Consider the following 27345-nt stretch of genomic DNA (forward strand, 5'->3'; position numbering starts at 1 on the left):
GGATTCCAGCACTTTATAGATAAATGATTTGTCTACATGCACTCCATTATTTTAGCAGCAAAGGATATGGTTTATGTAGTTCTCGTCCGTCTGATTGGCAGCACAATCTTAGCTACCGTTAGAGAACAATCCTGCTATACTAGCTCAGAAAATGCTCTTCATCCTCCAACTCGCTCTCCTCTTCTTCCTCCTCCTCCTCCTCTGCCTCCTGAGCTCTGTCGACTGCTGGCCTTCTAACGCGGCATTAAACCACCCACATCTTCTTACCATTCTCCATAAGAGGAGCAGTACAGCGACCACCCACAGTCCTCTCTGAAAATACCTGGTAGAAATACTGTATGTGTTATTTATTTATTTATTTATTTTCAGTGTGTGTGATTATTCATTTTTCTCTGAACGTTATGTTCTTGCAGTTAGCCTTCACTGTAGTGCTGTTGCCGCGTAACCAAGCAGAGCAAATGCCTATACTCCTGTATTTGTCTGACTGTCTTGAATGCATACCAGTACAGTGAGGTGTATTGGAGAACATCTGTAAGATTATACTTGGCCCTGCAACAGAGATGTCAGATATCCACCATATGGTTTAGTCAGATTTTTATAGGGTTATATGTTTATTTAAAAGCAGGGGTTAGGGTCTGTATTATAGCTGAGGTAAATATCATGTGATTGCACTAGTTTTAAAGTTGTTGCAATATCACAGTAAAACTGTAGGACCACAAGGTCTCTGGGACAGTGATTATTGTAATCTTGTTCATGACCGATCTGTCAGCTTAAGTTCATGGCCTGATTGCTATGTATATCTGTGTGTGGCTATGTGATTATTGTGGATTTAAGTGGGGGGGGGGGGAGAGACAGAGAGATGGCGTGATTGATAGTCCTCTATAGTAAGAGTGGTGACTCCATCCGTCTGGCACCTGAGGACACCCCCACCCACCCCCCCCAGCCGGTTGTTGGCATCTTCACTGGTATCAAAAAATGTGTGTTTACCCCTGTTGTCTGAAGTTGCTAAGGAAAGATTTATTACATAATTGCTGTTATCAGTAATGAACAGGGGATGTTGGACCCTGAAGAGACCTGATTCTAGGCCCAGGTTTGTGAGTCAGGATAATGCAATGCCAGTTCATCAGCTCTTCTTGGGCTGCCACGTCTTTTATGAACAAAGTCAAGCAGATTCAGTTTCAGGGTAAAGAACCTGGAAACAGGGCTTGAGGATCCTGCTGTTACATGCCTAGCAAAAGACGTACCTGAATGAGTGAAGTAACGTTTGGATTTGTCACCAGACAAACTGGCACCCATTGTCTAATAACAGATGTCTATAATCAAGTTACAGGTGTTCATAACTAAAAAGTCAATGAGCAACATGTCTGGCATCTTCATACTGATGCAAAATAAGGTGAATGTACTGAAAAAGATGTTTGCAATGTGTGACTCAATCAGACAGTTGAATGCCATTTCAGTCTTCAGTATTCCTCTTAGCTGAGTCAGTTGAACTGCACTCTTGCTTACCATGACTAGAAATGAGTCTGTCAAACCCAAAATGTTGATGGCAGAGGAAGAGAATGTGCTTCACAACCAAAAATGAAAGTGGACCATCAGCCAGCTGCCAAGAGAAGCAAATATTTCTCCCGCTGTGTCATAAGGGAGAATGGGGATGTTTTGCTAAGCCGTGGAATGGCCAAGAGCGAAGGACGCCAGGGGTGCAAAAGGCATGCTTGCGTGGAGCGTACTAATTAGCATTTTCTAAACAGAGTTCATTCCTAATGAACACTGTTCTAAGGCTACACAACATCTGGACAGAGATCACAAGACATGGAGAAAAGATGAGAGATACGTCTAAACTATGTTGTGGAAATGCATTTTAATGTAATGTTGAACTTGAAAAGAACTTGATATATAGAGCTGCAACGATAAGTCGATTAATCAGTTGGTTGATTGACAAAATGAATCAACTATTTAGAAAATCAGTCAGTTTTAAAGCAAAATTTTTTTTATTATAAAGCATCCTATCCATGATGTCATTGATTGTCTTCATCAGCTGTAGTGTCTGTCCTCATTGAGTTGAGTTGTACAGTCTAAACCTGCTCTATGTGAAAAGTGCCTTGAGATAACTTATGTTGTGATTGGGCTCTATATAAATAAAGATTGATTGACTGAGTTGGTAAACTGACAAACTTATGAAACTGCTCCATAGAACTGTCTTTATGTAAAGCAGCTGTTTTAGGTTTTAGGTTTTCCATTTGTACAACACTTTATTCATTATTTCAGTTAACTGTTTGCCATAGTAGCACAATATTCCTGTTAAGACTAGAAAGCTAAAATGGCACATCTGGCTGCTACCTTTTTATGTTCTTATCACAAATATATTTCAAATATGGATGTTGATACTAAATGCCCACCTGCAGTCATCACAGGCTGTTCTAGAGAAATCAAATCTTTTTCTGATTTGTCCCCCGTCTCCCCTTGAGACTGCTCAATGACTCCCATCGAGACAGCATTCATACTATTGTCTGAACAACTTCAGAGACAAGAATAAGTTTATGCTGGCTTCATAATTTCCATGAACTGATCACAAAAGGACACTTGTTTGGGCCTCTTGTCTCTCAGTCATTTCCTTGTTGAGGGTTAAGGGGAGGAGTGGCTCTGTGGACTGTGGCGGCTGACAATCCCACATTGTGTGAACTGGTGCTGCTTCACAAAGGCTCTATTGTGGAGAGCGGTGGCCAAGGGAGAGGGGACTGGGTCTAGGCTAGGTGACAGCGAGGTGTGGGTTCGGGGGGCCTGGGTCTGGGGGCGAAAGCTGCAGTGGCTAGCCCAAAGTAAGGGGCGTGTATTGGTGCTCAGCTGACACAGTGCCGGGGTTGGGAGGGTGCACACGTGTGAGAGGAGTCCCGTGCTGCCTGCCACACAACCCCTCTGCAAATCATATACTGTACACTCCCACACGAGCACAACCTACTTCATACAAGCACTCCAATCTCTGTCAGAGGTGTAGCAGCATTATGAAAATAGATTTTTAATCAGAACAGCTTTATTTTCTGTGTTGTAGAGAATCTGATGCTGTGATTATAAAACTGGGGGCTTAAGCTGCTTGTAAACTGTTCTCAGAATTTGAAATATTTTGCTCTTTATCCTCTTCTGACTCTTGCTCAAGGACATGCATGTGTGGTGCACCCTAGATTTGTTTATACAGACAAATGGCCAAGCAGTCCAAAGTCATAGTCCACAAAACCCTGTTCTTTTTCTCTCTCTCTCTCTCTCTCTCTCTCTCTCTCGCTTGCTGCTGCACTGCTGTTCCCCTTGACCACCAGTTTGAGACTTAATCTCCCTTCTCTCACCCTCCACTGTTCCTACTCTCCGTCTCCAAACCTCATTCCTCTCCTCAAGTCTGAGAATGACAGGGCTCTCAGGTCAAGCTGACGCCACCCTCTCCTTCTAGTCTGAAGCAGGCCTGGGCCCTCGCCCAGCTGTCCCAAGGTCTATTTGGCTGTCTGTCTGTCAAGCCCGGCTGTTGCCCTGGCCTCTCACCTTGGTGTCAAGAGCCCTTCGGTGATGGACAATTTTTAAAGTCACTGGCACAAGAAGTAGAACCAAAACATAACCAACTCACTTTTTACCATGGTAGAAGAGTTGCAAGGGTCATTCTACCTGTCATACCATGCTGTCTCGATGTTCAGGTCTCCACTTTTTAGCCTGGTACATCTGTTTTTCTCTTTGTTCCAATTCACTGTACTAAATGTTGACACTGCTATATTTTACAATATAGGCAGTGGTGAAAAAGTTCAGAATGGAAGTGACGTTTAACAGTGACGGAGTAAACAGGGCCTCTCAACCACCCCAAGGGTGGGATTACCACACACTGTTAACTATTGACTTCTCTGTCCACATCAGAGGCCATCCCATAGGCTTAAATTGCTCTGTCACTGACAGGCTATAGTTACGCTGCACAATTTGGGCCTTATTTATTTTGTCACTATCTAACTTCAACATGATACCTTTTAATTTAGTTTCCAGCTCTATTTCCTAATATATTCTGATTTGCGTAGGGCTGTAATTTTTCATCTGTGGCTACCTGGTACTTTTAGCTTGCAACCACTTGTGACAGTGTCTATAATTCTGCCTGTATGTTTAGTGCTGTGAAGGTAGGACCCAAAAGCTGTTCAAACAGCATCCTGTGCCCAGTGTGCTTAGTTATGCAGCACTCATTACTTCATTGAGCAAATATAAATCCCTCAGTCAACATAAGATTATCAAAGCTTCTCCCATTGCTCAAGTAAGTCATTTGGAGGTCAGACTATGCAAAAGTCATTTTTTTAAACTAGTAATATTTAATTAACATAATATAATATATGTGTGCAAAACTTCTTCTATTTTTTGATTCTATTTTTCTAAGATGCAGTGAAGTGTACTATTAATAGATTGTTTTATCTCTTCCAAGTTGAACTAGCATGTCGCTATTCATCGTAAATGAGCCATGCCTTACACAAAAAAGAAAAGCCATTGTATTTGCTTACATAAACCTGCATTCGAAACCTTAAGTCTTGGTACACAAAGTAGTATTATTCTGAAAGTCCTGTGGTCACGTTATTTATGGCAGACAGATGGCATCCATGTCAGCATGCATAGTTGGGTTTACACCTCGCAGCTAGGCATCAGACAGATTAAACTCAAGCCTGCTCCAATGAACTCATGAACTCGCACTGTTTATAAATGGAACGGGTAGTCCTTTTCGCAGGTCCTGCAAGGCCAATAAGTCTAGTTTATGTGATAAACAGTGTGATTTTGTATGATCTTAATGTCTAATGCAACTGAATCCTTTCTTGTCACAATTTTTATTATCAAAAATGAACCCACTGCTAAAGCTACTAAAAGTACTTTATTAATAATGTGTTGATTATGGACTTTTCTGGATTGGGTGGCAAGTATTAACTAAATACAATAATCTCATGCTGAGTCCAATAGAGTTGTGAACAACTGCTCAATTTTCCCACCTGAAATGACCTAATCATTGCTAGAGTGATACTTTCTTATAAAAATAGAGCTGGTTGAAGTAAAACCTGCATATATGACGTAGTTATGTAATGACTGTCTTTTAAATGCTGCAGTATTTATCACAAGAAACAAAAATATCACAGTGAGCCCCAACAGGAACATTTTCCTGTGCACAGATTGTCATATCAGTGTGTGGTGTGCCAATCTTGGCATGAAAATTGATGCGGGGGGGGTGTGTGTGTGTGTGTGAAAAGACAGAAAGACCATGTGGACGGATATGTGATCACATCTGCTCAGTACCCCACTTAACACCTTTTCTGTGTATCTCTGTTGGGTCCTGCAGCCCAGCACTCTGCCCCAGGGTACAATCAACATGAATCAGTGCTCCGATGTCATCGATGGAGAGTCCAGGACTGGTCAGAAGAACTCGCTGTGTATCCTGACCCCCGACAAAGAGCACTTCATCCGGGCTGAGTGTAAAGAAATCATCAACGGGTAAGAAATAATAATAAGTGACCAGTTAAAGGATAGGTCCACTATTTTTCAAGTCTGACTTAAAACAGGCAAGGAGGACCGTGAAGATATTTTTTTCCCATCACCCGCACAAGAGCATTATGAAGGGTGTGAGCAGGAGGAATGATCACAGCAAGTAAAACATGTCAGTGTTTATTTGGACACTTGGCTATGGTTTTAGGACAGACTTTTAACGTAGGAATTGCACACCGACAACTTGCCTCCATGTCTACACTGTCTGTGTCTTCTGGGTTGAGGGGGTTAGGGATGACAGAGACTTGGACAAGGGTTAGGATTTGTGTGCAACTGCTCTGCCCTCTGCTGTCTCTTTTGGGTTCTGCTTTATCACAGAGTTGTAATCCACACTGCAGTGACGGTGCACATTCTTGAACGGTCCCCCTCCTGACTCCCTGCCCCCTTTTGTGTGTGTATTCACAAACTCCCCTATGCCTGGACACAGATACACAATGCACCGGCTCTAAGCTTCATAATGCAGTTTTATTCTCCTGCGCCCTCTCCTGCACTGCTGCACATTAAAAGTGTGTTTCTGCACTGCCCTCCCCTTCCCTGGCTGTAGCATACATTTTATGGCTATTCTTAGGGAACTATGACTCACAGCAACCCACTCTCCGTTATGCTACCTGCTTCTATCATTATACTCCTCCTCTCCCCTATCATCTGGCTCCCATGTGTTAGTTCTGAGCCTTCACAGGCACATTAACCCAGGCAAGGTTGTCGGTGTTTAATTATTGTTTACATAGCAGTTGTAATTTAGCATTGTAAATGTGTTTATATTGTACCTTTTTGTCTCATCATGGAACAGTATGAAAACAGTGCTGTGTGTATTCATTCATGTATAAATGTTTGACATATTTGTAATAGTGGAGTTTTTATAGTATGACTCTTCACACCAAAGCTTTTCAGTCTTTAGAAAGTGGTGGAGTAGTAGAGAAGTGTTTGGTTATAATGTACCTTGGCAAATGACTTGATGATTTGAATAGTAACAAAAGTGGTTTCGATATCGCATAAAGTTTCATATCACATGATACAGTTACATGAGGATATCACCCTGGGTTGTAAGTGGCGCTGGCAGTATTGTTTTGCGTGAATGAGCTTATTTTGTGCATCTGTGTTGTGTAGTACATGATGTATTATTACTGCTTTTCAAACATGGTGCTTAACTTAATCTACTCTAATGTAGTTGCTGATGGGATAAGTGTCCTCATTAAATGTGTTTCATGAAAACATTTTAATCTCTCAGTAGGCAAAAATAAATAGTCAGAGATAATCCAATGAGACAATGGCCAAAGGTTCTCTTCTGTCACCGCTTTGGCTCACTGTTCAGAGACTAGATTATTTTAAATTTATTGTAGTGTAGTTGTGTCTTTTTGGAGCTGTTAGTAGTATTAGGTAATGTTTGTCCTGGCAAATATTTTGGTTTATTTTTTTTGCTGCAGAGACCTTTATCCTAGTGATATATTGATCCACAATTGGTGCAGGGTTTTTATAGACTGCATTTAATGTTTAAAAAAATAAAAAAAACTTAGATTGTTTCACTATTTCTAGATGGCAGGAGGCTCTGACTGTGTATCCCAGAACCAACAAGCAGAACCAGAAGAAAAAACGCAAGGTCGATCCACCCACTCAACAGGTAATGTACCTATTCTTACTCACCTTAAAGTGCTATTACCTTGCTTGCAAGATCAGTTGAAGTGTAGGAAGCAACAAAATTCACAAAAAAGGTATTTTTCTCTGTTTTAAGGGTGATGTTTTTTCTTTTTTTCTTTTGTGTGATGAGTGTAACTGATTGCCTTTGCGTATAGGAGGGAACAAGGACAGGATGATCCTTTTAAGTGCAGCGTTTTGAGATTATTTGGTTAAGGTGTATTATATGAGATGGAACAATTTGCCATCAAAGTATGCAGTATGGAGGCTTCTCATTCCACTCAAACTACACCAGCTGTTTTCTCCTCACACGAAGCGAGAGAGATGCATTGTTCCTCTGGCAGCAGCATGTACAACAGTGTATGTTTGAATATGGTAGTAATTTGCATTCTTGACTCACATGATGTGGCAGTCTTGCTAGATTACATAGTAAAATAGTTTGCATGCCACATATTTGTCTAATAGTTTTGCTCATTGATGTGCAGCCACAAAAGAATTACAGTGATAACACCTCATGGACTTTGTCAGTCAGGTATTTATAGAAACCATGCTTGACACTTCAGCAGAATTTTGCTTTTAAGAATGTACTTCTGCTTTTATAGATGCGCTGTTACAGACTAACTACTGTAATATATGTGTCACCTGGTCAGCAGGCGGCAGACATTTGTGAGCAATCAAAATATTCCTGAGCAAACAGTGAAGACAACTGCTCGCTGAAATAACATTCAGCAGTATTTTTCAGCAATGTGACCATGATCCTCTCTGAAACTGCTGGTGCACTCTGTTTCATTGTCATGTCCAGCAGCTGCTGTCTCACCTACTCCAGGCTTTTGCCTCGAGTCCTGCCTGTTTGGTCATTTACCTTGTGGGCTTGATCCAAACAGTTTTAAACATTTTTTTTTATTTGACTGAGTTCCAGCTGAGGCCCCCGGTAAGTATCTGTTCGAGACACTGGCTGAGTCTAAATCCCTGCCCTAAACTAATAACTGAAATATCACAGATTCAGATCAGACAGAGAATTTCCCCTTGAGAGAGAATGAAGCAGATGATCTACACAAATTGTAGCAAGCAAAACATGGTAGCATTCAATAGTCTAAGAGCAAAGTGAGAAGAATCTTTCAAGCCATTCAGGTGACATCCATTAGACATGAAATGCCTGCAGGGAATCAAAATGCAGTTTTCATGTCAGTCTAAGCTTTATGTGTGCTGTAGTCAGATTTCTCCCTGGTAGATAGAAGTAAAGTAACATGACCATGTAAAGGTAAATCACTATAATAACAATGATAATAATAATAATAGACATGTATTATTTTACAGACCTCCCATTATGGTATACGGGTTCCCCCCCTTCCCTACCTCATTTATATTGTGAGGCCAAATTTGTGGTGGTTGCGCACAAAATTCTCTGAAGTTCATTGTCTGGTTCCTCTAATGATGGCGCCCTGAATCAGACTGACCTTGCTGAGCTTATACAAGCAGAGTAATTTGCAGAGGGGACAATGGTGACACAGTGATGACCCTTGTGTCTCATGGGACCTCCGTCATTGTTGTCTGATTTTCTGCATTCACCAACAATGCTTTCCTCCCATATTGAATTATACTTCAGGTTTTCATCTATTTCTTTTCAGTGCATCACAGCTAATATGCTTAGTTACAGGGATTAAAATAGTAATGAAGTACTAAGCTGTCACCCAAAGATTTTTTTCCAGAAGACTGTTTAGTAAGGCTACAAGACTGCAAGTTCAGCCATTGTATTTGAATACCTCCTGGTCTAAATATCTAACAACATTCAACCATGTAAATGTCATACAAGTGATTTTATTTCATCTCAGTTGGTTACAGATTTGTGCTTTTAACAACACTACTATTAGATAACCTAGATGCTAGTGTAAAACAACAATTCATCGTTTTACTTGCATGTGTGTTGAATGGGAATGCGGTAGCTTGAAATAACAGTCAAGACCAAGTCATATAATTAGAGTTGATAACGTGTGAGAGTGTTAATGCTTTCACTGCTTTCCTCGTGTTGGTTTTTCTCATTGTCTCATGGGCTGGTCAGTTGTTTTGGGATGAAGCTCAGATATAGATCGTCATTTACTGCGTTAAGGCTCACATTTTTTCACACTTAATTATGTCAGCACCATCTGAAGGCTCTCCTCCCACTTTTACTGAAGTGACATATTCAAAGAACCATTTGTAAATACCTGGGCACAGTAACGTATGTTTGCCTTCTGGGTAGTGCTCTTACAGTAAATTGAAACACCTGACCTTAAGAACAAAAGGAAAAAGATGTATTGTAATAAGAATCAGTGATAACTGTGTCTTATATAAAAACTGAAAGGAATCTGAAAGAAATTCATTCTTTTAGATTCTTGTGTTGTCTCTTAAGCAATAGAAATACTTTACATCTAATAGTAACGCCCTTTACATAATTCTGCATGCTTTTGGACTAAATGAGAATGAAACACATAGTTAAAATAATACAGAAACTACTCATATAACCATTATGAGGCTGAGGTCTACCTATAATGAGCACTACATAGCATATATTAACATTAAAGGCTTTTTGTGATTGGCAGGGTGGAGTCACTCCAAGCCAGTGTAATTCCACTGAGGACATGAATGGACACCCAGTGAGTTCAGCTTGGCCAAACGTTTTGTCCTGCTTCACTTTTTAAAAATCTCAGGCTTAGAAATCCCTGCCCTAATAAATTATATGTATTTCAACATCAATCAGTCCAGGTGATGGGTTAATAAAAAACGACCTGCTTTTTGCTTCTCTCTGTGACACTGAGAGAGTGAATCTTAACACAGCTGTATGTTTGTGGTGATTGAAGTTGGTTGGCTGAGTTGATGTTTGAGAGCTGCTTCGCTTTTAAAATCATCCTTCTCTTCTTATGACCCTGAATGACCTTCTGGGACTGCTAATTACTGAGTGGGCTTCCAGTATGATTTACTGGTGACATCAAACTTTAATGCAACAACAATGAGTATTCCATTTTATAAAGATCTGTACTTTGTGTTCATTAATCAAATGAAGATTATCTTTATCAATATGATTTTCATCACATTCAGTCTCATCCTCCTCATCCTCCTCTCATTTTATTTTACCAATCATTTTACCAAAGTTGAAAGCAATTTTCTTTTGCTTTGGCACCTAAATATAGAATTTACATAAACACATAAAAATGAAAAAGAAAACATGAATGGACACCATTGCACACAATGTAGCACATGTACAACAAGAAGTGATGGATTTTGGAAGGAAAAGAAAGTACTCTTCAATGTTTAATTATTCTTTTAATCTCTTTCCTTTTTGGATTCCTTTTTGTAGTCTCTGTGTGACCTTACCCCCCATCATGTCCTTTCCTCTTCCCATCCACTCCTTCCAATCCGAACCCCTACCCAGGAGCCTGGCCCCGCCAAGGTGACAGTGACCAGCAGCAACAGTGGAGGCAGCATCCCGTGCCTGCCCAGCAGCATCGCCAGTGCTGAGCGTGTCCCAATGAGCCGTGCCACTCTGTGGCAGGAGGAGAGCCGCTGGAGCAGGGCCACCATCCCCTGTAGCCGCAGTGCCTCCTGTCTCAGCCAGCTGAGCCAGAGCCAACCAGACTCCAGTATCACTACTCAAGATGGTAAGGATTAGAATGCATGCAAGTTCTTTAACATCTTGTACATACTGAATGTTGTTGTTTCACTCTTAAATTAGGAAAATGAGGTCATTTAGAAAAATGGTTAGAGGCCTTGTCACATGACATGTCCACTATTATCTTACTCACTCTAATGTAAATTGCAACTAGCTATGAGTTTATTGTTGATTTTTTTTTTTTTTTTGGAATCCAGATGGTGGCACCATGAGCACTGGACGCAAGGTACGAGTGGAGAGCGGTTACTTTTCCCTGGAGAAGACCAAGTCGGAGCCCTCTCCACAGCCTACACCGCATTCCCAGCCACCTCAGCCGCCTCAACATCTACCCCTGTCCTCTTCATTATCTTCCTCCTCATTAGGAGCTCCCAGTCCCAGGTACAACTCTGAGTCAGAACCCCAAACTTCCCCTTATCAACCCTCCCAAGATCCTCTCCCCTCTCCAGGTTCCCTCATTTCCCCCAGCTACTCCACCATCAGCTCCTCCCAGAGCTCGCTGGACTCTGAACCCAGCAGTAGTGCACCAGCCTGGGAGGGCCACGGTGGTGGTGGAGGTAGTACCAGTAGTGTCAGTGGAGGAGGAGGCAGACTGGGCCGGTCTGGCAGGGAATATGCAGCGCTATCTGACGTGCCACGGGCTCGCAGGCTGACCTACCGCGAAGCTTTCCGTTCAGACAAAAAGCGTCAAGAGCTGAGGGCACGCACACGCAGTCCTGGCAGAGAGGAGGTGGCTCGGCTGTTTGGGGAGGAGCGCAGGTAAGAGGACATGGATAATAGTCATGCATGGGACAGAGCAAAAATACTGTAAAGAGACTTTTTATGTTTCTTGTAACTGCTTCTTGATTGATCATATCAATGCTGAACATGAATCACATAGCAGAAACATAAATCTGATTCACTTGTGATAATGATGGCAGGAAAACATGATGAACCACTGGTTGTAGCACTTGGTATAGCCTTGAAATGTAGAGATAGCATGCTAAGTAATGTATTAAGGGAAGATCATGCATTGCTTAAAACATTCAGCATTATTTTCTTAGCACCACCCTGTGGCTGCTGTCTTTGAGGCACTCCTGTCTCTTGAGCATCTTTTTGCCATTGTTGCCTACAGCAGCTTACCAGTTACCAGTGGTTTGCCATTAATGATTTTGGGGATTGAAATGCATGTGTTACTTTCTTTTCTATTGGTCTCTACCTCTTGCTCTTGCTACCTTTGCTAGTTGGTTTTGTTGTTGTGATCTTTTCCAGGGGCTTCAGATCTAATGCTCAACCAACCCTTCCACCCCTGTCCCAATGCTGTTCCCTGCTGGTCACCGCTGATTCCTGCTTTCTATCATTTCATCTCTGCACTGCCTGGGAGCACACTCACACACTGTTCAATAGACACACACTTGGTTTACTGTGCATACATACTGGTTGTTTTGGTTGTAGGTGCCGTTTAGTTTCTCCTCCTCTCATACAACATACATAAACGCACATTAACAATAAGAGCAGTGCCTTAAGGTAACGCCACCCGTGTTGCCATTGCTGCTATTTCTGCAATTTGTTTAATCCACCATCCTAGCCATTTTCCTTTTCTTCTAAAGTTTAATTTCATATAACACTACTCTTTTTATTCTCTGGTGTAACTCTGAATTGAACTCTATGGGGATTCTACCTTAAATTGCATATCTTGAAAGGAGCTTTGAGTCTAGAATGATGTCCACAGTCAAACTACATGGTGTTTGTGATTGCTGTGCATTACAATAATGGCAGCAATGCACTGTGCAAACAATAACTGAAACTACTTCTGGACATGGATTTTGGCTCAAATTTGCTTTCATATCATGCTATGATCCTGTTTTTATGCCAACTTATTTTGCCGCCAATGGAGGATGAAACGCTGCATTATTGTGTTTTTTTTTTTTTTTTTTTTTAAGAACAACCAAATTATTTTACTACTATGTTTTTGGTATGCTGCAAAATGTCACAAGAATTTATGTTAAGTGAAATATGTACCGTGTATTGAGTACATCTTTGAAAAGAATGGTTTGTTTGTGTTTCTAAGGCGTTCTCAAGTCATCGGCCGTTTTGAGGAGGGTCAACCTGTGGAGCATATGGACACCAGTAGCTCCAATGAGCTGACCTCCAACATCACTCTAATCCAGAGACAAGGCCGCAGCGAGAGACGCTATCTTTCTAACAAACATGTATGCTGTTCTTTTTGTTTAATCTTATCTGATCTGATGTGTGTAATTACTACATAATGAGGGAATAATTCCTAATACTTTTTGTTCATAGGAGTTGTCACTGGATGCAGGAAAGGACCGTTCAGTCCCTGATGTGTCCACCTCCAATTTTGCCAACTTAAGAAGAGCCAAGTCACTGGACCGCAGAGTCACTGAGTCCTCAATGACTGTGAGTTCTGTACAGTACAGGGTCATAAGCTGTGGATAAAAAAATTATTTCAAGGTCCCATAAAAATAACGTTTGAGATTCACATTGATTTAATTTTAGCATTACCACCCAAATAACCCCTAAGTGCCTCTAGAGCAGCAACAACTATGTGATCGCTCCCCACCTTTCCGACTGTGAAAATTGTGTTCAATATAGCATCAGACCAATGCAGAAGCAGAGCTGTAGTGGACTGAACCCAAGAATGTGGGTTAGCGTCTTCTTTTCTTTCTTTTTCTTTTTTTACACCCTATCCGCACCACCCATGTTGTCAAAAAGGGGTATGACTCTGACACAAGGGTTCAAAAGTGCGTTTACATACAACAGACTACTACAACTACATTTAGGGACACAATATAAAATGTAAAAGGCATTTTTCATTCCATAGTTTCATGAGACATTTAAAGGACTTGGCAGGTGTGTTTTCCATGTCAGGGAGTGTGTATGGTCAAGGACAAGACATTTCAGGTGAATGATCCCAGACCGTTTTTGTGACACAGTGTCTGAAATGATTGATATGTCCTTCAGCGATGATGTTAGGATGTTGTCAACATTTGCAGCATGCAAGATAAAAATATAACATGAGAGATAACAAAAATAATATGCACATACTTTACGTAATGTCCACTGCTCAGGAGAACAACACTATGCACTGGCCAAGACATAAATAACCCAAATGAAAAAAAAAAAAAATCTGATTTCTTGAAAGGTGAAGTTTTTCAAATTGGTATACATAATTTCAGTTCACTCCACACTTAGACATTACTGCACTTATTTTCTCTTTCTACTGTGACAATAAGTAAAAGCAGCCCTCAAAATGATTAAAATTGCACAGGTATCCTCCGGTCTGTTCAGAGGGCGCTGTAGGGGTGATCCAGTCAGTGTGTGTGGTTGTTCTATCTGGCTGAGCGGCAGCTGCCAGAACCCCCACCCACTCAAACACACACATACACACACACACACGTAGGGACACACCACTGCCGTCACTGCTACTGATCATTATAAATAGCCAGCCCAGAAGCAGTCACAGTTGTGTGTATGTCCCTGGGGCAGACGGAAAGAAACAGATTGTCAACATATAAAGGGAAGGCAGTTAGCCATCACAATGACCCTCTGCCAGGCGATGACTCCATATCGGATGAAGCTCATCAAAAATAAGGTATTGTTGAATGAGCAGAAACCAGGTTTTGGACAAATGATTTACTTAAGTCTATAAACAGACCAGAGCTTGGTTTCAATGTACAGCAGTTTGTGTTTCACAGGGAAGATCCAGCTCCCGCCACTCTGTCTCTTTAGCTGGAGTTGTGTATCAGCAGTTATACTTCTTGAGCCAAGGTGGTGATCTAAATGTAAACAAATGAGCATAAATGTAATTGTGTATAGCGAGAAGTCAATTATATATTCTGATTACATCATTCATAAGTAATGAGGACTTGTATTATGTGACAAAGTAGTACACATGCTTGCTGCTATCCTGATTTCTTGTGTTTCTGCCCCCTTTTTTATCCATGTGCTTAATTTCAAATTGAAAGTCCCCTCTAATTGATTTGTTATCAGTTGCATCACATGATATCACATCAGTCTGATTTCTCTTCCCTGCAGCCAGATCTGCTGAACTTCAAAAAAGGATGGATGACCAAGCTGTATGAAGATGCAGTGGTAATTTGTTGTTGCATCTCCCTGTTTTGTATACTGAAGTAACATCATATTTTATGTATAGACTAATGAAATCCAATTAATGGTATCTTTTTTCATCTTAGTGGAAGAAACACTGGTTTGTTCTCACAGATCAGAGTCTAAAGTACTACAAGGATTCAATAGCTGAGGAGGTAAGATTTGTCTTTTAAAGGGATTTAAAGGAGTTTTGATATAAATCAATGAGCTAGTAACAAAGATTTTTTTTTCTTGTTATTTTTTTTTTGTTTGTTTTGTTCCTTTTTTTTTTCTTCAGGCTTCAGAACTGGATGGTGAGATTGACCTTTCCACATGTTATGATGTCAAAGAGTTCCCAGTCCAGAGGAATTACGGCTTTCAAATCCTGGTGAGTGTTGATTCTCTTCAATTGATTACAAATGACTACAGGTACATAAACGCAGCAGATGAATAAGCAGACAGACTAAAAAATGGACACGTGGAGATATTAACTGATAGTCCTGTTTATAAATACAAGGTCTGAGATGAATAAAGCATAAAGTGCTGCCACTGTCACATGATCAATCCTCCTGCAACTGTTAATCACCAGTAAAGATGAACCTCATTGTAAACACAGTGTAGCTCTGTTGTCTCCCGCCAGTCTATAAACAGCCTTAGACACCATGTGGTGATGCTTTAGGTATCATGTTTTGCCATTTCTCTTTTTGAACTGATTCTTTGTCTGTCATGAAGGATGTCACTTGACTTGTCATCTCTCTGTGAAAGGCTGACCTCATAGTGGTCTAAATCTGCTACAGCTGTTACCAGCCTCGCTTGTCTCTCCGAACCCATGTGCCCTTCATCCCACAATGCACAATATGTTTACCTAACCTCTTGCATTCAAAAGGCTTGACCTTTTCCATAATTGTTCAATAACACTCCTGTTTTTTGAAGACATAAACATAGAGCTGCAGTGATCAGTCAAACAACAGGAAATAAATTGCCAACTATTTTGAAAATTGATTTTTCATTTTGAGTCATTCTGAAAGACAAAATACTAAAATGTTCATGTTTCAGTGTCTAGAATGTGATTATTTTCAGGTTTCTTTTGGTTTGTATGATAGTAAACTGACTGGGTTGTGGACTGTTGGTAGGGACAGATTTTGAGGTTGCATCTTGAGTTTTGGGAGACAGCACATTTCTCACCATTTCTGGACACTTTATACACCAAACTGTGAATTGATTCATTGAGAAAAAAATATTGATTGATAATAAAAGTATTTTACTATTAAACATTTTCAGCATTGTTCCTGCCACACAAACCGTATTGCATAAACTTAAAATACAGATCCAGTGTAAATGAGGAGAACAGTGGCTACAATGTCATTACTTTGGTTTACATTTGCCTGAGGCAGCTTCCCCGGCTATTTTGTTGAGGAAGTCAGAAATAGAGTTGTCGAGGGGATCATTATCTCTTTGGCTGAGAACAACATGGGTTTGGTGTCGAGAAATTAATAACTCCAGTATTTATATCTACTCTCTCTGCTTCGTGGTCAGACAGGAAGGGGCTGTTGTTCTGTCATTAGCATAGCTGCAGTGTAGAGTTGAATGCCAGTTGAAATCCTGATGTCAGGAATGAAGTACCTGGTCTCTTGAAAGTCATTACTGTGTCTTCAGAGGCTTTAATGCAGATCTGTGGCATCTTAGAAATCACTTAAGCGCCACTAGAGGTCACTGTGAGGTTTAAGTTAAATTTATTGCTCACACAAAGCTGAGTTATAAAACCATTTAGTGTAGGTTATGTCTCTACAAAAGTAGAGTTTTACTTTTTTACTTGGTCTGCTCAGAACATTTTTCTAGAAGTGGATATTTTTCGCAATATATGAATAGAAGAAGGCAGTGCATAATATTGTACATAATATTGTAATTATGTACAATATTGCATTTGGAATATGTGTTACCAATGCCTCCAATTCATATTTAAATCCAGCTACAGTGGTGTGAGAATCAAGACTGAAAGTATCACATAACTGATTAAAAATGTTTTGTTGAATGAAATAGATTAATCAAAGAGTAAATTGCAAATCTGAAACAATTTGTGAAAATTTAAAATATGAGCTTACGGCCTCTCACAGACTAACTATATGGCAGTCCTCTGAAATTCCTCATGATTAGCAGATATTAGTGCAGTAATCAAAAGAAGAAAAATCTAGCATATTACAGCAAGGAGATGTAGATTTGATTGTACAGTACATTGAATGTATTGGAATGTTTAATGCCTAAAAGAAGAACACCCTCTGTTATTTATGTTACTAGCCTACTACACCCATCTTGTGGGTGTGAAAACCTAAAAAAACATTATTTTGCTTCCCATTAGCTCAGTGTTAGTTGGGCGTTTTTAATGCCCTCAAACATGCATTCAAAACCTCAACTCTGTGTAACTCGACAGCAAAGGAGAAGTAAGGCCAAGCATGTTTTGCCTCACTTCACTGTTCATTCAACCATTACTCTACTGCTGGTAAAACAACATAGTGAATAGCTACCAGACAACAGACAGAAACCTGTGCTTAGATTTTCATTCTTTTTTTAAATAAAAGGGTATTTTAATGTCATTCTTGTGTTTGCAGTATAAAGATGGAGCATGCACCCTGTCGGCCATGACCTCTGGAATCCGTCGCAACTGGATTCAGGCCATCATGAAGAATGTGCGACCCATCATTGCCCCTGATGTCACCCGGTAATATAATCAACACTTGACCACTGGCAGATATAATAGCTGCTTTTCTCACTTATTTTATCTTAATCCCTCTCTCCTCCTCCTCCTCCTCCTCCTCCTCCTCTCTTTCCTCTTTCTCTTCCTCGCTTGACCGGTATTTTCCCCCTGCTTCCAGGAAAAACATCTCTCTGAAACTATCCGTTCTGAAGCCCAGGTTGGAAAGCTTGTGTGTTGAATATCTCCCCCTCCTCGAATAGTGATGTAATTGCTCAGCAATGTCAGCCACAGCGTGTTTGTCGTCCTGCCCTATGTCATGTGATTGTTGAGTAATGTCTCCTTGTGCCACTGTAGAGACACACACTGCAATCACATCAACAAACTAGATTAATCTACCCAACCTGTCCTAACCTAAGTTTTTTTATTATTATTATTATTATTATTATTCCTTAGTATTCATTTTAGTCTTTTTTAGTTGAGTATTTCCTTTCAGATGGCCCATCACATGTGATACTGAGTGACACACTTTACTCTGCCTGTTTGTCTCTTAGGCTGCTCTCTCCAATGGGAGAATGTGTGATATTTTTGGCATTTGTGCATAGACGCCTCACAGACACCTCTTTCTCATTCTTGAGCTCTGTCCCTTCTCATTTTCCCCTTACTCACACTTCCTGACACCTCAACACAACGTGATGAAAATAGATTTGCCAGTCCAGGTCATTTTTAAAAAATGCTCTGCAGTTTACTGCAAACATTCTTCACATTAAGCCACTGTATAAATGGCATTAACATAGCAGCTAAAGGCAGGCATCTGCCATAAGGCTTATGTTAGATCATGAGTGTAAACACCAATGCTACTATCCAGCCTAATGTGTAATGTGCCTTTTAAATGTTTTGATGTTAATGTTTCGACTTTCATGCACTCTGTTGAATTTTATCATGCTTTTAAATGCACAGTTAAATGATGCTGCACTGCCACAATGTGTTCATTCTTTGTCCTGCAAAGCTTTGTGTATTGTAGCTTGAGCGCCTCGAAATGTAAATTTGTACACACCCTGTTTAATTTTAATTGTGTTTTTGTTCACATCTTCTTCAGATCCCTCCCCGAGGAGAAGATAAAAGCTCAAGTGACGCTGGAGCCGTGTCTACAGGCCACCCCTGAGCTAAGCCCCAGTCCTGAATCACCCAAGATTGATGTCAACAGACAGCCAGCTGGCAACAATGCTTCCACCCCTCCCTCTGAGCCACGAAAAAGCAGAGTTCGTGAGCGCAGACGAGAGGGCCGCTCGAAGACCTTTGACTGGACTGAGTTCAAAATGGAACAGACAGAAAAGCCTGTGAAAGAACGGGCAGACACAGTTGACCTCAGCTCATCGTTCTCCACAACCTCCTCCTACTGCTCACCCTCCTCTTCCCATTCCTCATTAGCTTCCTCTCCTGTCTCTACCTCCTCCCTCCAAACGTCCTCTTTATCAGGTGCTCACCCACCTTCTATGACAGAAGAAACAGAAAAGGAGAATATAAGGAGAGGTATCCCTCCACACAGCACAACCAGTGCAACCCACATGCCAAATACGGTTACTGTTACCTTGACGTCCACGTTAAACACTACATCACCAGTACAGCCATCAATGCCTGAATGCCAAGAGCAAGGAAAGATGGAGGTAGACCACCCTGAAGCTGTGCATACTGCTAGTAAAGATAAGAAGGACAAGAGAACCCCAGCTGTCCAGGAAGAGATTGAGCAGCGATGGCATCAGGTGGAGACAACACCGTTAAGAGAGGAGAAGCAAGTGCCCATCAACACAGCTGTAGGAAACTCTGGTAACTCTGACAGATTGCCTGCACATGAGCTTGCAGCGCTACTAGACAAAGAGGTGTGTTTTTTCAATGTGATCATATACATCATATTTAAGGTAGCAGAGCGTCGTCTGCCATTTATTATTTTTTCCCCTTTCCTTTCTGTTTAGTTGGGACAAAAGCAGAAGGAGCTGGACCGACTGCAGAAGCAGAACAACTGTTTAAAAGAGCAGCTCGAAGATGCTCTCGGGAGAGAACAAAGTGCCAGAGAGGGCTATGTATTGCAGGTACCATACTCACCATCCATCTTTCAGGATTCATGTTTTAAAATTACACTGAGAGCATTGTTTACATGCCATCTTGAGAATTTCAAAATTGTATTCAGCAAGATAGCATAAATATACTGGTCGAATTTCTTTTAACTGTACCCCACAGTAGTACTGTCTAGTACTTCCTCTATTATCCCTTTTAAACTGTGTTCCTTATTATTTTTAATATTGGATTATATTTTAATGCTCAATTTTAGCCTATTATCAATATTTACCATGTACTTATAGACTGTATAAGCAACCTTATGCATTGCCATTGCCACTATTAGCATGTGGTTGTTGTATATTCTGTCCATTAGAGGGCATTCCACCATTACCAATTGGTAGGTGATCACTTTCTTGCTAAGTTATCATCATAACAAATTTATCCTGCTTGGGATGCACTATAAACCCAAATGATAGCCAAATGATGTCCAAACCCATTACTGTAGGCTGCAGCAGTGATCACTCAGGTTTTCGTTATAAGTTTAATTTTTTCCATTTGTTGACAAAAATTGGTCTAATAAACAGCAGCACAAAGCCATCAGGGCGCTTTGCTCACACGCGCTGCATTGATAGTCACACAAACATACACACGCAGTCACTCTCTACAGCGCACTCTTGCTCGCTCGATCCAGATTCTGAAAGCCGCTTTAGTGAGGTAGAAGAAGTAATACCGCATTTTTTTGGCAGTAACGGTAACAGCGTTTGATTACTCGCTACTGAAAAACGCAGTTTATTTATAACACTGTTATTCCTATCACTGATGTTAACACACATTGAATGTGGGATTGCAATTCAGTCAGACTCAGAAAACTTCAATGTTTATCAGACATGACAAAAGAATTTCATTATATTAGCCTACACATTTATACAAAATAAAAATAATTAGAAAACACAACTTTGAATAGTAATTTCAGTGTTCGATTAGTTTTTTTTTACTGTTCTCACAAATTAGTTCCAAAAGCCCTACCCCACAGAGCAATGTAGATTGTATTTTTATTATACAGTCTACTGCCTCTTGATTGTCAAAGTGTGGCTACTGTAACTTTTATGAAATCTACTAACAGATGTGGGTGCTTTATTTTCTGAAACTGATATGCATGGTTGTGGTGGTCTTAGCATGAGTTTTCACTAACTTTTGTCATGGAGTTTCACATCTCCTGGGAAAATAATTGTTAATTAACAGTTATACTCAAGGTAAGAAACTTGATCAAGAAGCCTTTTGCTGTGCTTTTTCTCTCTGTTCATCTGTGCGTTTGTTTGTATGTCCTTTCCAAGCTTGAGTTCTGCATGCTTTTTGGTGTTTCAGAATTGCATACTTGAACTAATTGCTTTTTCACATTGTGCACTTTTAAGTTACAGAGTAAAATTATCACAACACCAGAATGGTTATTTTTATTTACTTGATTTTTTTTTAATCACTATATTGATCACCCAATGAAGTTTGTTTTCGGGTGTATGTTCATTTAAACGTTTTATTTTCCAAGTCACCTGAAAAAGCACAGTGGAAGCTTGGGAAAGAAAAATTATTAACAAAAGAGAGATTGAAGAAGAGAGAAACTTATTTTCCCGGTATCTCCCGAGATGTGGTTCTCTGTATATGGGAGGGAAGGTAAGGTGATGTCATTAATGAAACTGTCTCATCAATCTTTTTCAAGAGTGCATCAACCCCCCCTTCCTCACCGCACAGAATGCCATGGCAACGTTTGCACAAGCTGAACCAAGATTTGCAGGTCGAACTGGAGTCCCAAAAGCGCAAGCAGGACACGACTCACCAGCAGATTCGGACGCTAAAAAGAAGTTACACCGAAGCCCAGGATGCTGTAGACCGTCATGAGGCTGATATTCAGGCTCTGCAAGCTAAACTGGCTTCTGCAATGGCTGAGATCTTAGCTAGTGAACAGGCGGTGGCCCGTATGCGCAATGAGCTCAAGCTGGAGCAAGAACGTTCAAAAGAACAAGAAGATGAATATGGACACAGTGAGGCCACCCTACGAGCCCAGTTAAAGGACAGTGAAGATAGACTCCGTGAAGTAGAGGCTAGCCTTCTAGAAAGGAACCAGGCCCTTAGGCACCTGGAGCGCCAGCAGGCCCTGCAAAGAGACCACATGAGAGAGATACAGAGGCTGCAGGAAAGGTTGCAAGAAGTGACTGCTCGACTAAGTGCTACAGAAGAAGGTCAAGCACTGAAGGAGGAGCGCCTGAGGAAGGAGCAGCATAGCATGCAAGAGAGTCATGAGAGAGAAAGACTAAATCTGTGCAAAAGACTTGCTGATGCTGAAGCTGCACGAAAAGAGATGGAAGACAGACTGTTGGAGGCTGAGAAGCAGGTGGAGGCCCTGTTAAGAGGGAAGCAGGCCTCAGGAGAAAAAGAATACAGAGAGGAAATAATCAAGTTGCAAGAGGAGCTGACCCAGAAGACTGACATGGTTGAGACACTAAGGGAGAGTGTGCGTAGGCTAGAAGAAGAGAAAGGACACCTCACTTGCCGCTGTCAGGAGCTTCTAAACCAGATTGCAGAGGCAGACCGCGAGGTGAACAAGCTCCACAGTCGTCTGGAAACAGAAGAAGCTGATTACTACACCCTGGAACACTCATACGAGAGGGCTACCCAAGAGTTTCAGAAAATGAGCCATTTCCTTAGAGAGAAAGAGGAAGAGATCCGGCAGACTAAGGAGATGTATGAGAGGCTGGTGGAACGCAAGGAGGAGGACTTGAAAGAGGCACTTGTTAAAATGACTGCACTTGGAAACAGCTTGGAGGAAACAGAACAGAAATTGCAAGCTAAAGAGGAACTTCTTTGTCAAATGAGTCAAAATCTCTTAGATAAGGCTGAGCCCTGTAGTGCTGAAAAGGATCTACAAGCCAAGCTTGTGGTAGCAGAGGACCGCATTGCAGAGCTAGAGCAACACCTCAATGCTCTGCAGCTGGGCTATGCTGATCTACGCATGGAAAGGCAGCAAATGCCAGGACAAAGCAAGAAGGGAAGGGTTAAAACGTCAGCCTCCCTGTCAGCAAACATACTTGCCTTTGACAATACATCTAAGACAGACAACTCCCTAGATGATAAGGAGTCTCAAGCTAAGAGACCAAGGATACGTTTTTCCAGTATTCAGTGCCAAAAATATAGCAGCGTAGAAGACCTTGATGTTAGCAATGTCAGCAGTACCTATGTAGACACAAGACAAAAAGATAACCAAGATGTAGATGAAGACATCCTTGTAACTGAACAAAATATATCTTCTGATATTGCATTCCCACATACTAATGACCCAGAGAAGTTTATCTCCATTATACATGCCCTAGAAACCAAACTGCTAGCCACTGAGGAAAAGTTAAGAAACCTCACACAGAATCTAGAAGAGCAACAATCCACCCAAACTGAAGATATGTCCAAGATTGATGGCAGGAAGACAACCGAAAAAGAGCCCTGCTCAGAGAAAGAGTTTAGTTGTGAAAGTGGGGCTCAGATTAGTGCTGTCAATAAGCATTATGCCAGGGCCCTGTTGTGTGTGGAAAATAGTCGAGTGAAAGTCAGGGCTATTCTTGGTGGCTCTCATGATACCACCGATTCACAGCTTCATTCATTGTCAGAGATAGAAAATGAGTTGTTCAATGCATCACTGTACATCCATCAAGGACAAAAGACTTTGGAAGAGCAATTACCAGTTGTCCCTCCAAATCAAAACCCAGAGATGCTAGATAAAGAGGCAATGCATCTCTTTGCCAAAACTTTGTCTTTTGAGGCAGTAATTTTGAACAAAATGGCTTTGTTAATACAGACCTCAAAGTCTGACCTCCTGCAATCTCTCTCTGAAATATGGGGAGACATAGACAACATTAAAAGAAGTGAAAAAGATTGTTTGTCCATAGCCTATGCTGACGTCTTGACCAGGAAGTTGATGTTAGAGAGTGCGTTTTGGAGAGACCTGGAGAAAGCTGGGACACAGTGTGAACACTCGGATGTTGCTAAATCAAAAGAGGGCAGTGTTCCAGCAGATGCAGATGTTAATGCCACAGTTATCTTGAATACCTTCATTAAAGCAGAACTAGCTTATTCTGTTCAAAACCTTAAACTTTCCTATGAAGAGAAATTCAGGCTACTAAAAAGGGAGTTGGCTGAAGCCCGTAACAATGTGTATCAAAGGGAAATGGCTTTGAAAGCGATTATTGAAGCTTCCAAAAGGCCAGATTTGAAAAATGTAATAAAAGAAGTTAAAAATAACTTTGGCTTTAGTAAACAAAAGTTAGCTGATATTCATCCCCCTGAACTTGCTCCTTACATGGAGCAGATTGAACGGGAAGATGCTAGAGACCTGGCTGAGGAAATCATAGACAGACACTTGGATGAAGAAATGCCCTATAGTGCTGTTGACTCCATTGAGTCACTTCAAAATGCACATGAAAGTCTGGCTGGTGAACTTCAAAGACAGGCAGCAATCCTCCATAAGTATGCTCAAGAGATAGAAAGTGGTGTAAACCATCCTGAAATGGCTAAAATGATCCATGCCCTTTTAGGGCACCAAACTTCACATGCCTTCACAAGTACCTCTCTTTGTATGCGTGAAGCCCTCATCCAGGCTCAAGTAGCTTATGTGGCGTGCAGGTTACGCACCATTCATGAACAAGACTTGGGCTGGTGTAAACAGGCAGGTCAGAACATGGATGCCCTTGTCCAGCAGCATGCCCGCAGCGTCAGTGCAATCCAAGACAAATACAAAGCATCCTTACAGGAAGAGCGCCAGAACTTCACACAAACAGTGGCCACTCTCCAGACTGAGAACCAAACACTTAAGAGTGAAATCAGCAAACGTGTAAACCAGCTCTCCCAGCAACAGGAGCAGCTGACCCTCCTGGAGGAACATTTCCAGAAGGAGAAGGAAGAGCTGAAGCAGCGGCACAAGCAAGAGCTAAGCCAGGCAGAGCAGGGGCGTGCCTCAACAGAGTTGGCCCTCATGGAGACCACAGCTGATAGCCAACGAAAGCTAGAGGTCCTGCTGGTGGACATAGACACCATGGAGGAGCGGCACAATAGCCATGTGAGAAAACTAGAGGAGCAGTTTGAACACAGGGTCTGTGAGCTTCAGCATGTCCACCAAGTGGAGATTGAAAAGATGCATTCCCAGTATATGGAAAACATTCAATGTATCCAAGAGCACCAACAGTACAAAAATGGCACTGAGGTTTCCCACTCACCTCCCTGTGATGAGGCCATAACGCCGATGGAAGAGGAGGAGCAGGGGAAGGGGGAAGATGCACAGACCATGTCAGAGGTAGACTCCATGGTGGTTCTGAAGGACAGGATCCAGGAGCTGGAAACTCAGATGAACACCATGAGGGACGAACTGGAGAACAAGCACCTAGAAGGAGATGTGGCCAGCCTGAGAGAGAAATACCAGAGAGACTTTGAAAGTCTTAAGGTTTTTGCTCTTTAATTTTGTCTTAGTGAATATCTATGAGAGAGTAGTAGATGAATAGTGAAATAGCTGAATAAGTAGTTGATTGTTGTCCCACCTACTAATATATACAGAGGACTTGGAATTGGGAAATGGTGTGATTTGAGCTTATTTGTCACATTAAATCAACAACCTGGATAATCAGATTGCGTGCAAATTGTGAATGTAAATGTAGCTTTGAAAGATGTCCCAATTTTTTCCCCCTTTTTTCCTCCAAACAAGTCTCTTTTTATATGTGCTGATGCCAAGCCTGACATTTTTGGTTAGCCATGCTGGCAATGTAGCTTTACGGATAGCAACAGACATGACTTTGGTCCAGACTCAAATATCTCAACTATTGGATTTTGATATTATATGTGATTATGACCCCTGGTTCCCAGACAATGAAGCCTACTGACTTTCTTGATCCTGACATTTTTCTTGGTGCCACCAGCAGGTCAAATTGAACAATTGTTCTGTGAACTGTACTGTATCTACAGCTGCTAGATGTATTGGCACAACATTTGGTAGACATTCGTAGCTTTCAGGCTGTGTTGGTTCTCTCCTGTGCCACTATGATGTTCGCACTTGTGATTTTGAGTGAAATATCTCAACAACTATTGGATGGATTTCCATGACCGTTGGTACAGTAATTCATGTTCCCTACAGGATTAATTTAATAACTTTGGTGACTAGATGAATGGCTTTTCATCGAGAATCATCAGCAGAGTGTGGGACAGTGCACACTTCATCCACAATAATCCTAGATAAAGAAAATTATAAAATCAATTTAAATATGTTTCTTATCTGGTAACCTCTACATTAGCAACATCTAGGCTGTGTCTCAGTTTGACTTTTTTGTATGATATTATTGATAAAGTTTTGTATATTATACCAAGCCAATGTGGATTTGTTGTGGCAGGAACATATTTGTAATTTTTTCCAAAATACTGCAGTTCAATTGCAATTTTCAACCAACAGCATTTCAGAAACATTGTGCACCTGATTGTTGAGTTTACTGTATTGCCTACTGACACACACTGACAGATCATTAATTCAAACTGCTGCTTGCTGTGTGCTCTGTTGGCAACTTACTCACAACACTGTAGGTTAGCAGATGTTTAGGTGTTTAAACTGAGCTCAATATGGTATTTATGACTGATTTGGTGTACAGAGCAAACACAAGCTTGAAAAGGAATCAGGATTTATATAGACGATACCGACCCATAAAAAATGCTGAACCTGTGGATCAGTTTGGGACATCCTAGAAGCTTTTTACACAATGAAGCAAAGTAATCTGTAGCAGGTTGTTATCAATTAAGTACATTCAAATAAAGTATCAAATTATAGCTGTACTTATAGCTCAACTAAAATGTGTCACTGTGACTCCAACATTGCCTTTTCATATGGGCATCAGTAGATAAACCATTTCCCAGATTCAGTAACAGGATGACGTACAGTTTATTACTGACAATAGTGCTGCCTCGCTGTAATAGAATTTCCCTGCTTTATCTTGCTCTCTTACTAACATAGCTGGGCTTCATATCATAAAAAGCTTGCATGGTTTCTATCAATGATTTTGCATGACACGATTTAGTGTAGTCTGATAATGGTAGATATTGTACTGAATTTAGAGTCACAATATAGAAATCTAGGCAAAAAAGTGCTGAATTCATTTTGTTAACGTCTTTCTCTAGGCCACGTGTGAACGTGGCTTTACAGCAATGGAAGAAACACACCAAAAGCTGATTGAAGACCTCCAGAGGCAGCATCAGAGGGAGATTTCCAAACTTATGGAAGAGCGAGAGAGGCTATTGGCTGAGGAGACTGCCGCTACAATTGCTGGTAAATAAACTGTTGGTATTACACCCCATAATTTCTCTAGTTTAAGCACAACCAGTTTACTTTAATATGATCTATCTTTGATCCAGCTATTGAAGCGATGAAGAATGCACACAAGGAGGAGCTGGAGAAGACCCAGCGCTCCCAGCTGAGTGGACTGAATTCTGACATTGATGAACTTCGATTACAATATGAGTATGTTTTTTTTTTTTTTTTTAACAAGAACACCAATACTGTTTAACTTTGAGAATGAGAAGCACAGAATTTCCTGGCATGGAGCAAATATGTTCATTCGACTTATCCTTGATCTGAAAAAAAGTAAAAGATTATAGCATGTAGAAGTGAAGCTTTAATGTTAAACGCTAT

General features: G+C 41.0%; 1 protein-coding gene across 4 annotated transcripts in view; it reads left to right on the top strand.

Moving 5' to 3' along the window:
• Window positions 1-27345, top strand: part of si:ch73-103b11.2 (myosin phosphatase Rho-interacting protein) — a 48681-nt gene that overhangs the window by 16914 nt on the left and 4422 nt on the right. For 2 of the 4 annotated variants that reach the window (XM_053340836.1, XM_053340835.1), the window contains exons 4-18: window positions 5333-5484; window positions 7069-7153; window positions 9747-9800; window positions 10577-10802; window positions 11011-11569; window positions 12861-13002; window positions 13094-13210; window positions 14849-14905; window positions 15007-15075; window positions 15198-15287; window positions 17506-17615; window positions 18688-19468; window positions 19562-19678; window positions 26835-26982; window positions 27069-27174. In XM_053340836.1, coding sequence (XP_053196811.1) covers window positions 5333-5484; window positions 7069-7153; window positions 9747-9800; window positions 10577-10802; window positions 11011-11569; window positions 12861-13002; window positions 13094-13210; window positions 14849-14905; window positions 15007-15075; window positions 15198-15287; window positions 17506-17615; window positions 18688-19468; window positions 19562-19678; window positions 26835-26982; window positions 27069-27174 — 2813 coding nt within the window. The remainder of the gene's footprint in view (window positions 1-5332; window positions 5485-7068; window positions 7154-9746; window positions 9801-10576; window positions 10803-11010; window positions 11570-12860; window positions 13003-13093; window positions 13211-14848; window positions 14906-15006; window positions 15076-15197; window positions 15288-17505; window positions 17616-18687; window positions 19469-19561; window positions 19679-26834; window positions 26983-27068; window positions 27175-27345) is intronic. The other 2 variants (XM_053340838.1, XM_053340837.1) reach the window with 2 other exon arrangements.

This window comes from Scomber japonicus, chromosome 20 (genome assembly GCF_027409825.1).
Source record: "Scomber japonicus isolate fScoJap1 chromosome 20, fScoJap1.pri, whole genome shotgun sequence".
Taxonomy (NCBI): domain Eukaryota; kingdom Metazoa; phylum Chordata; class Actinopteri; order Scombriformes; family Scombridae; genus Scomber; species Scomber japonicus.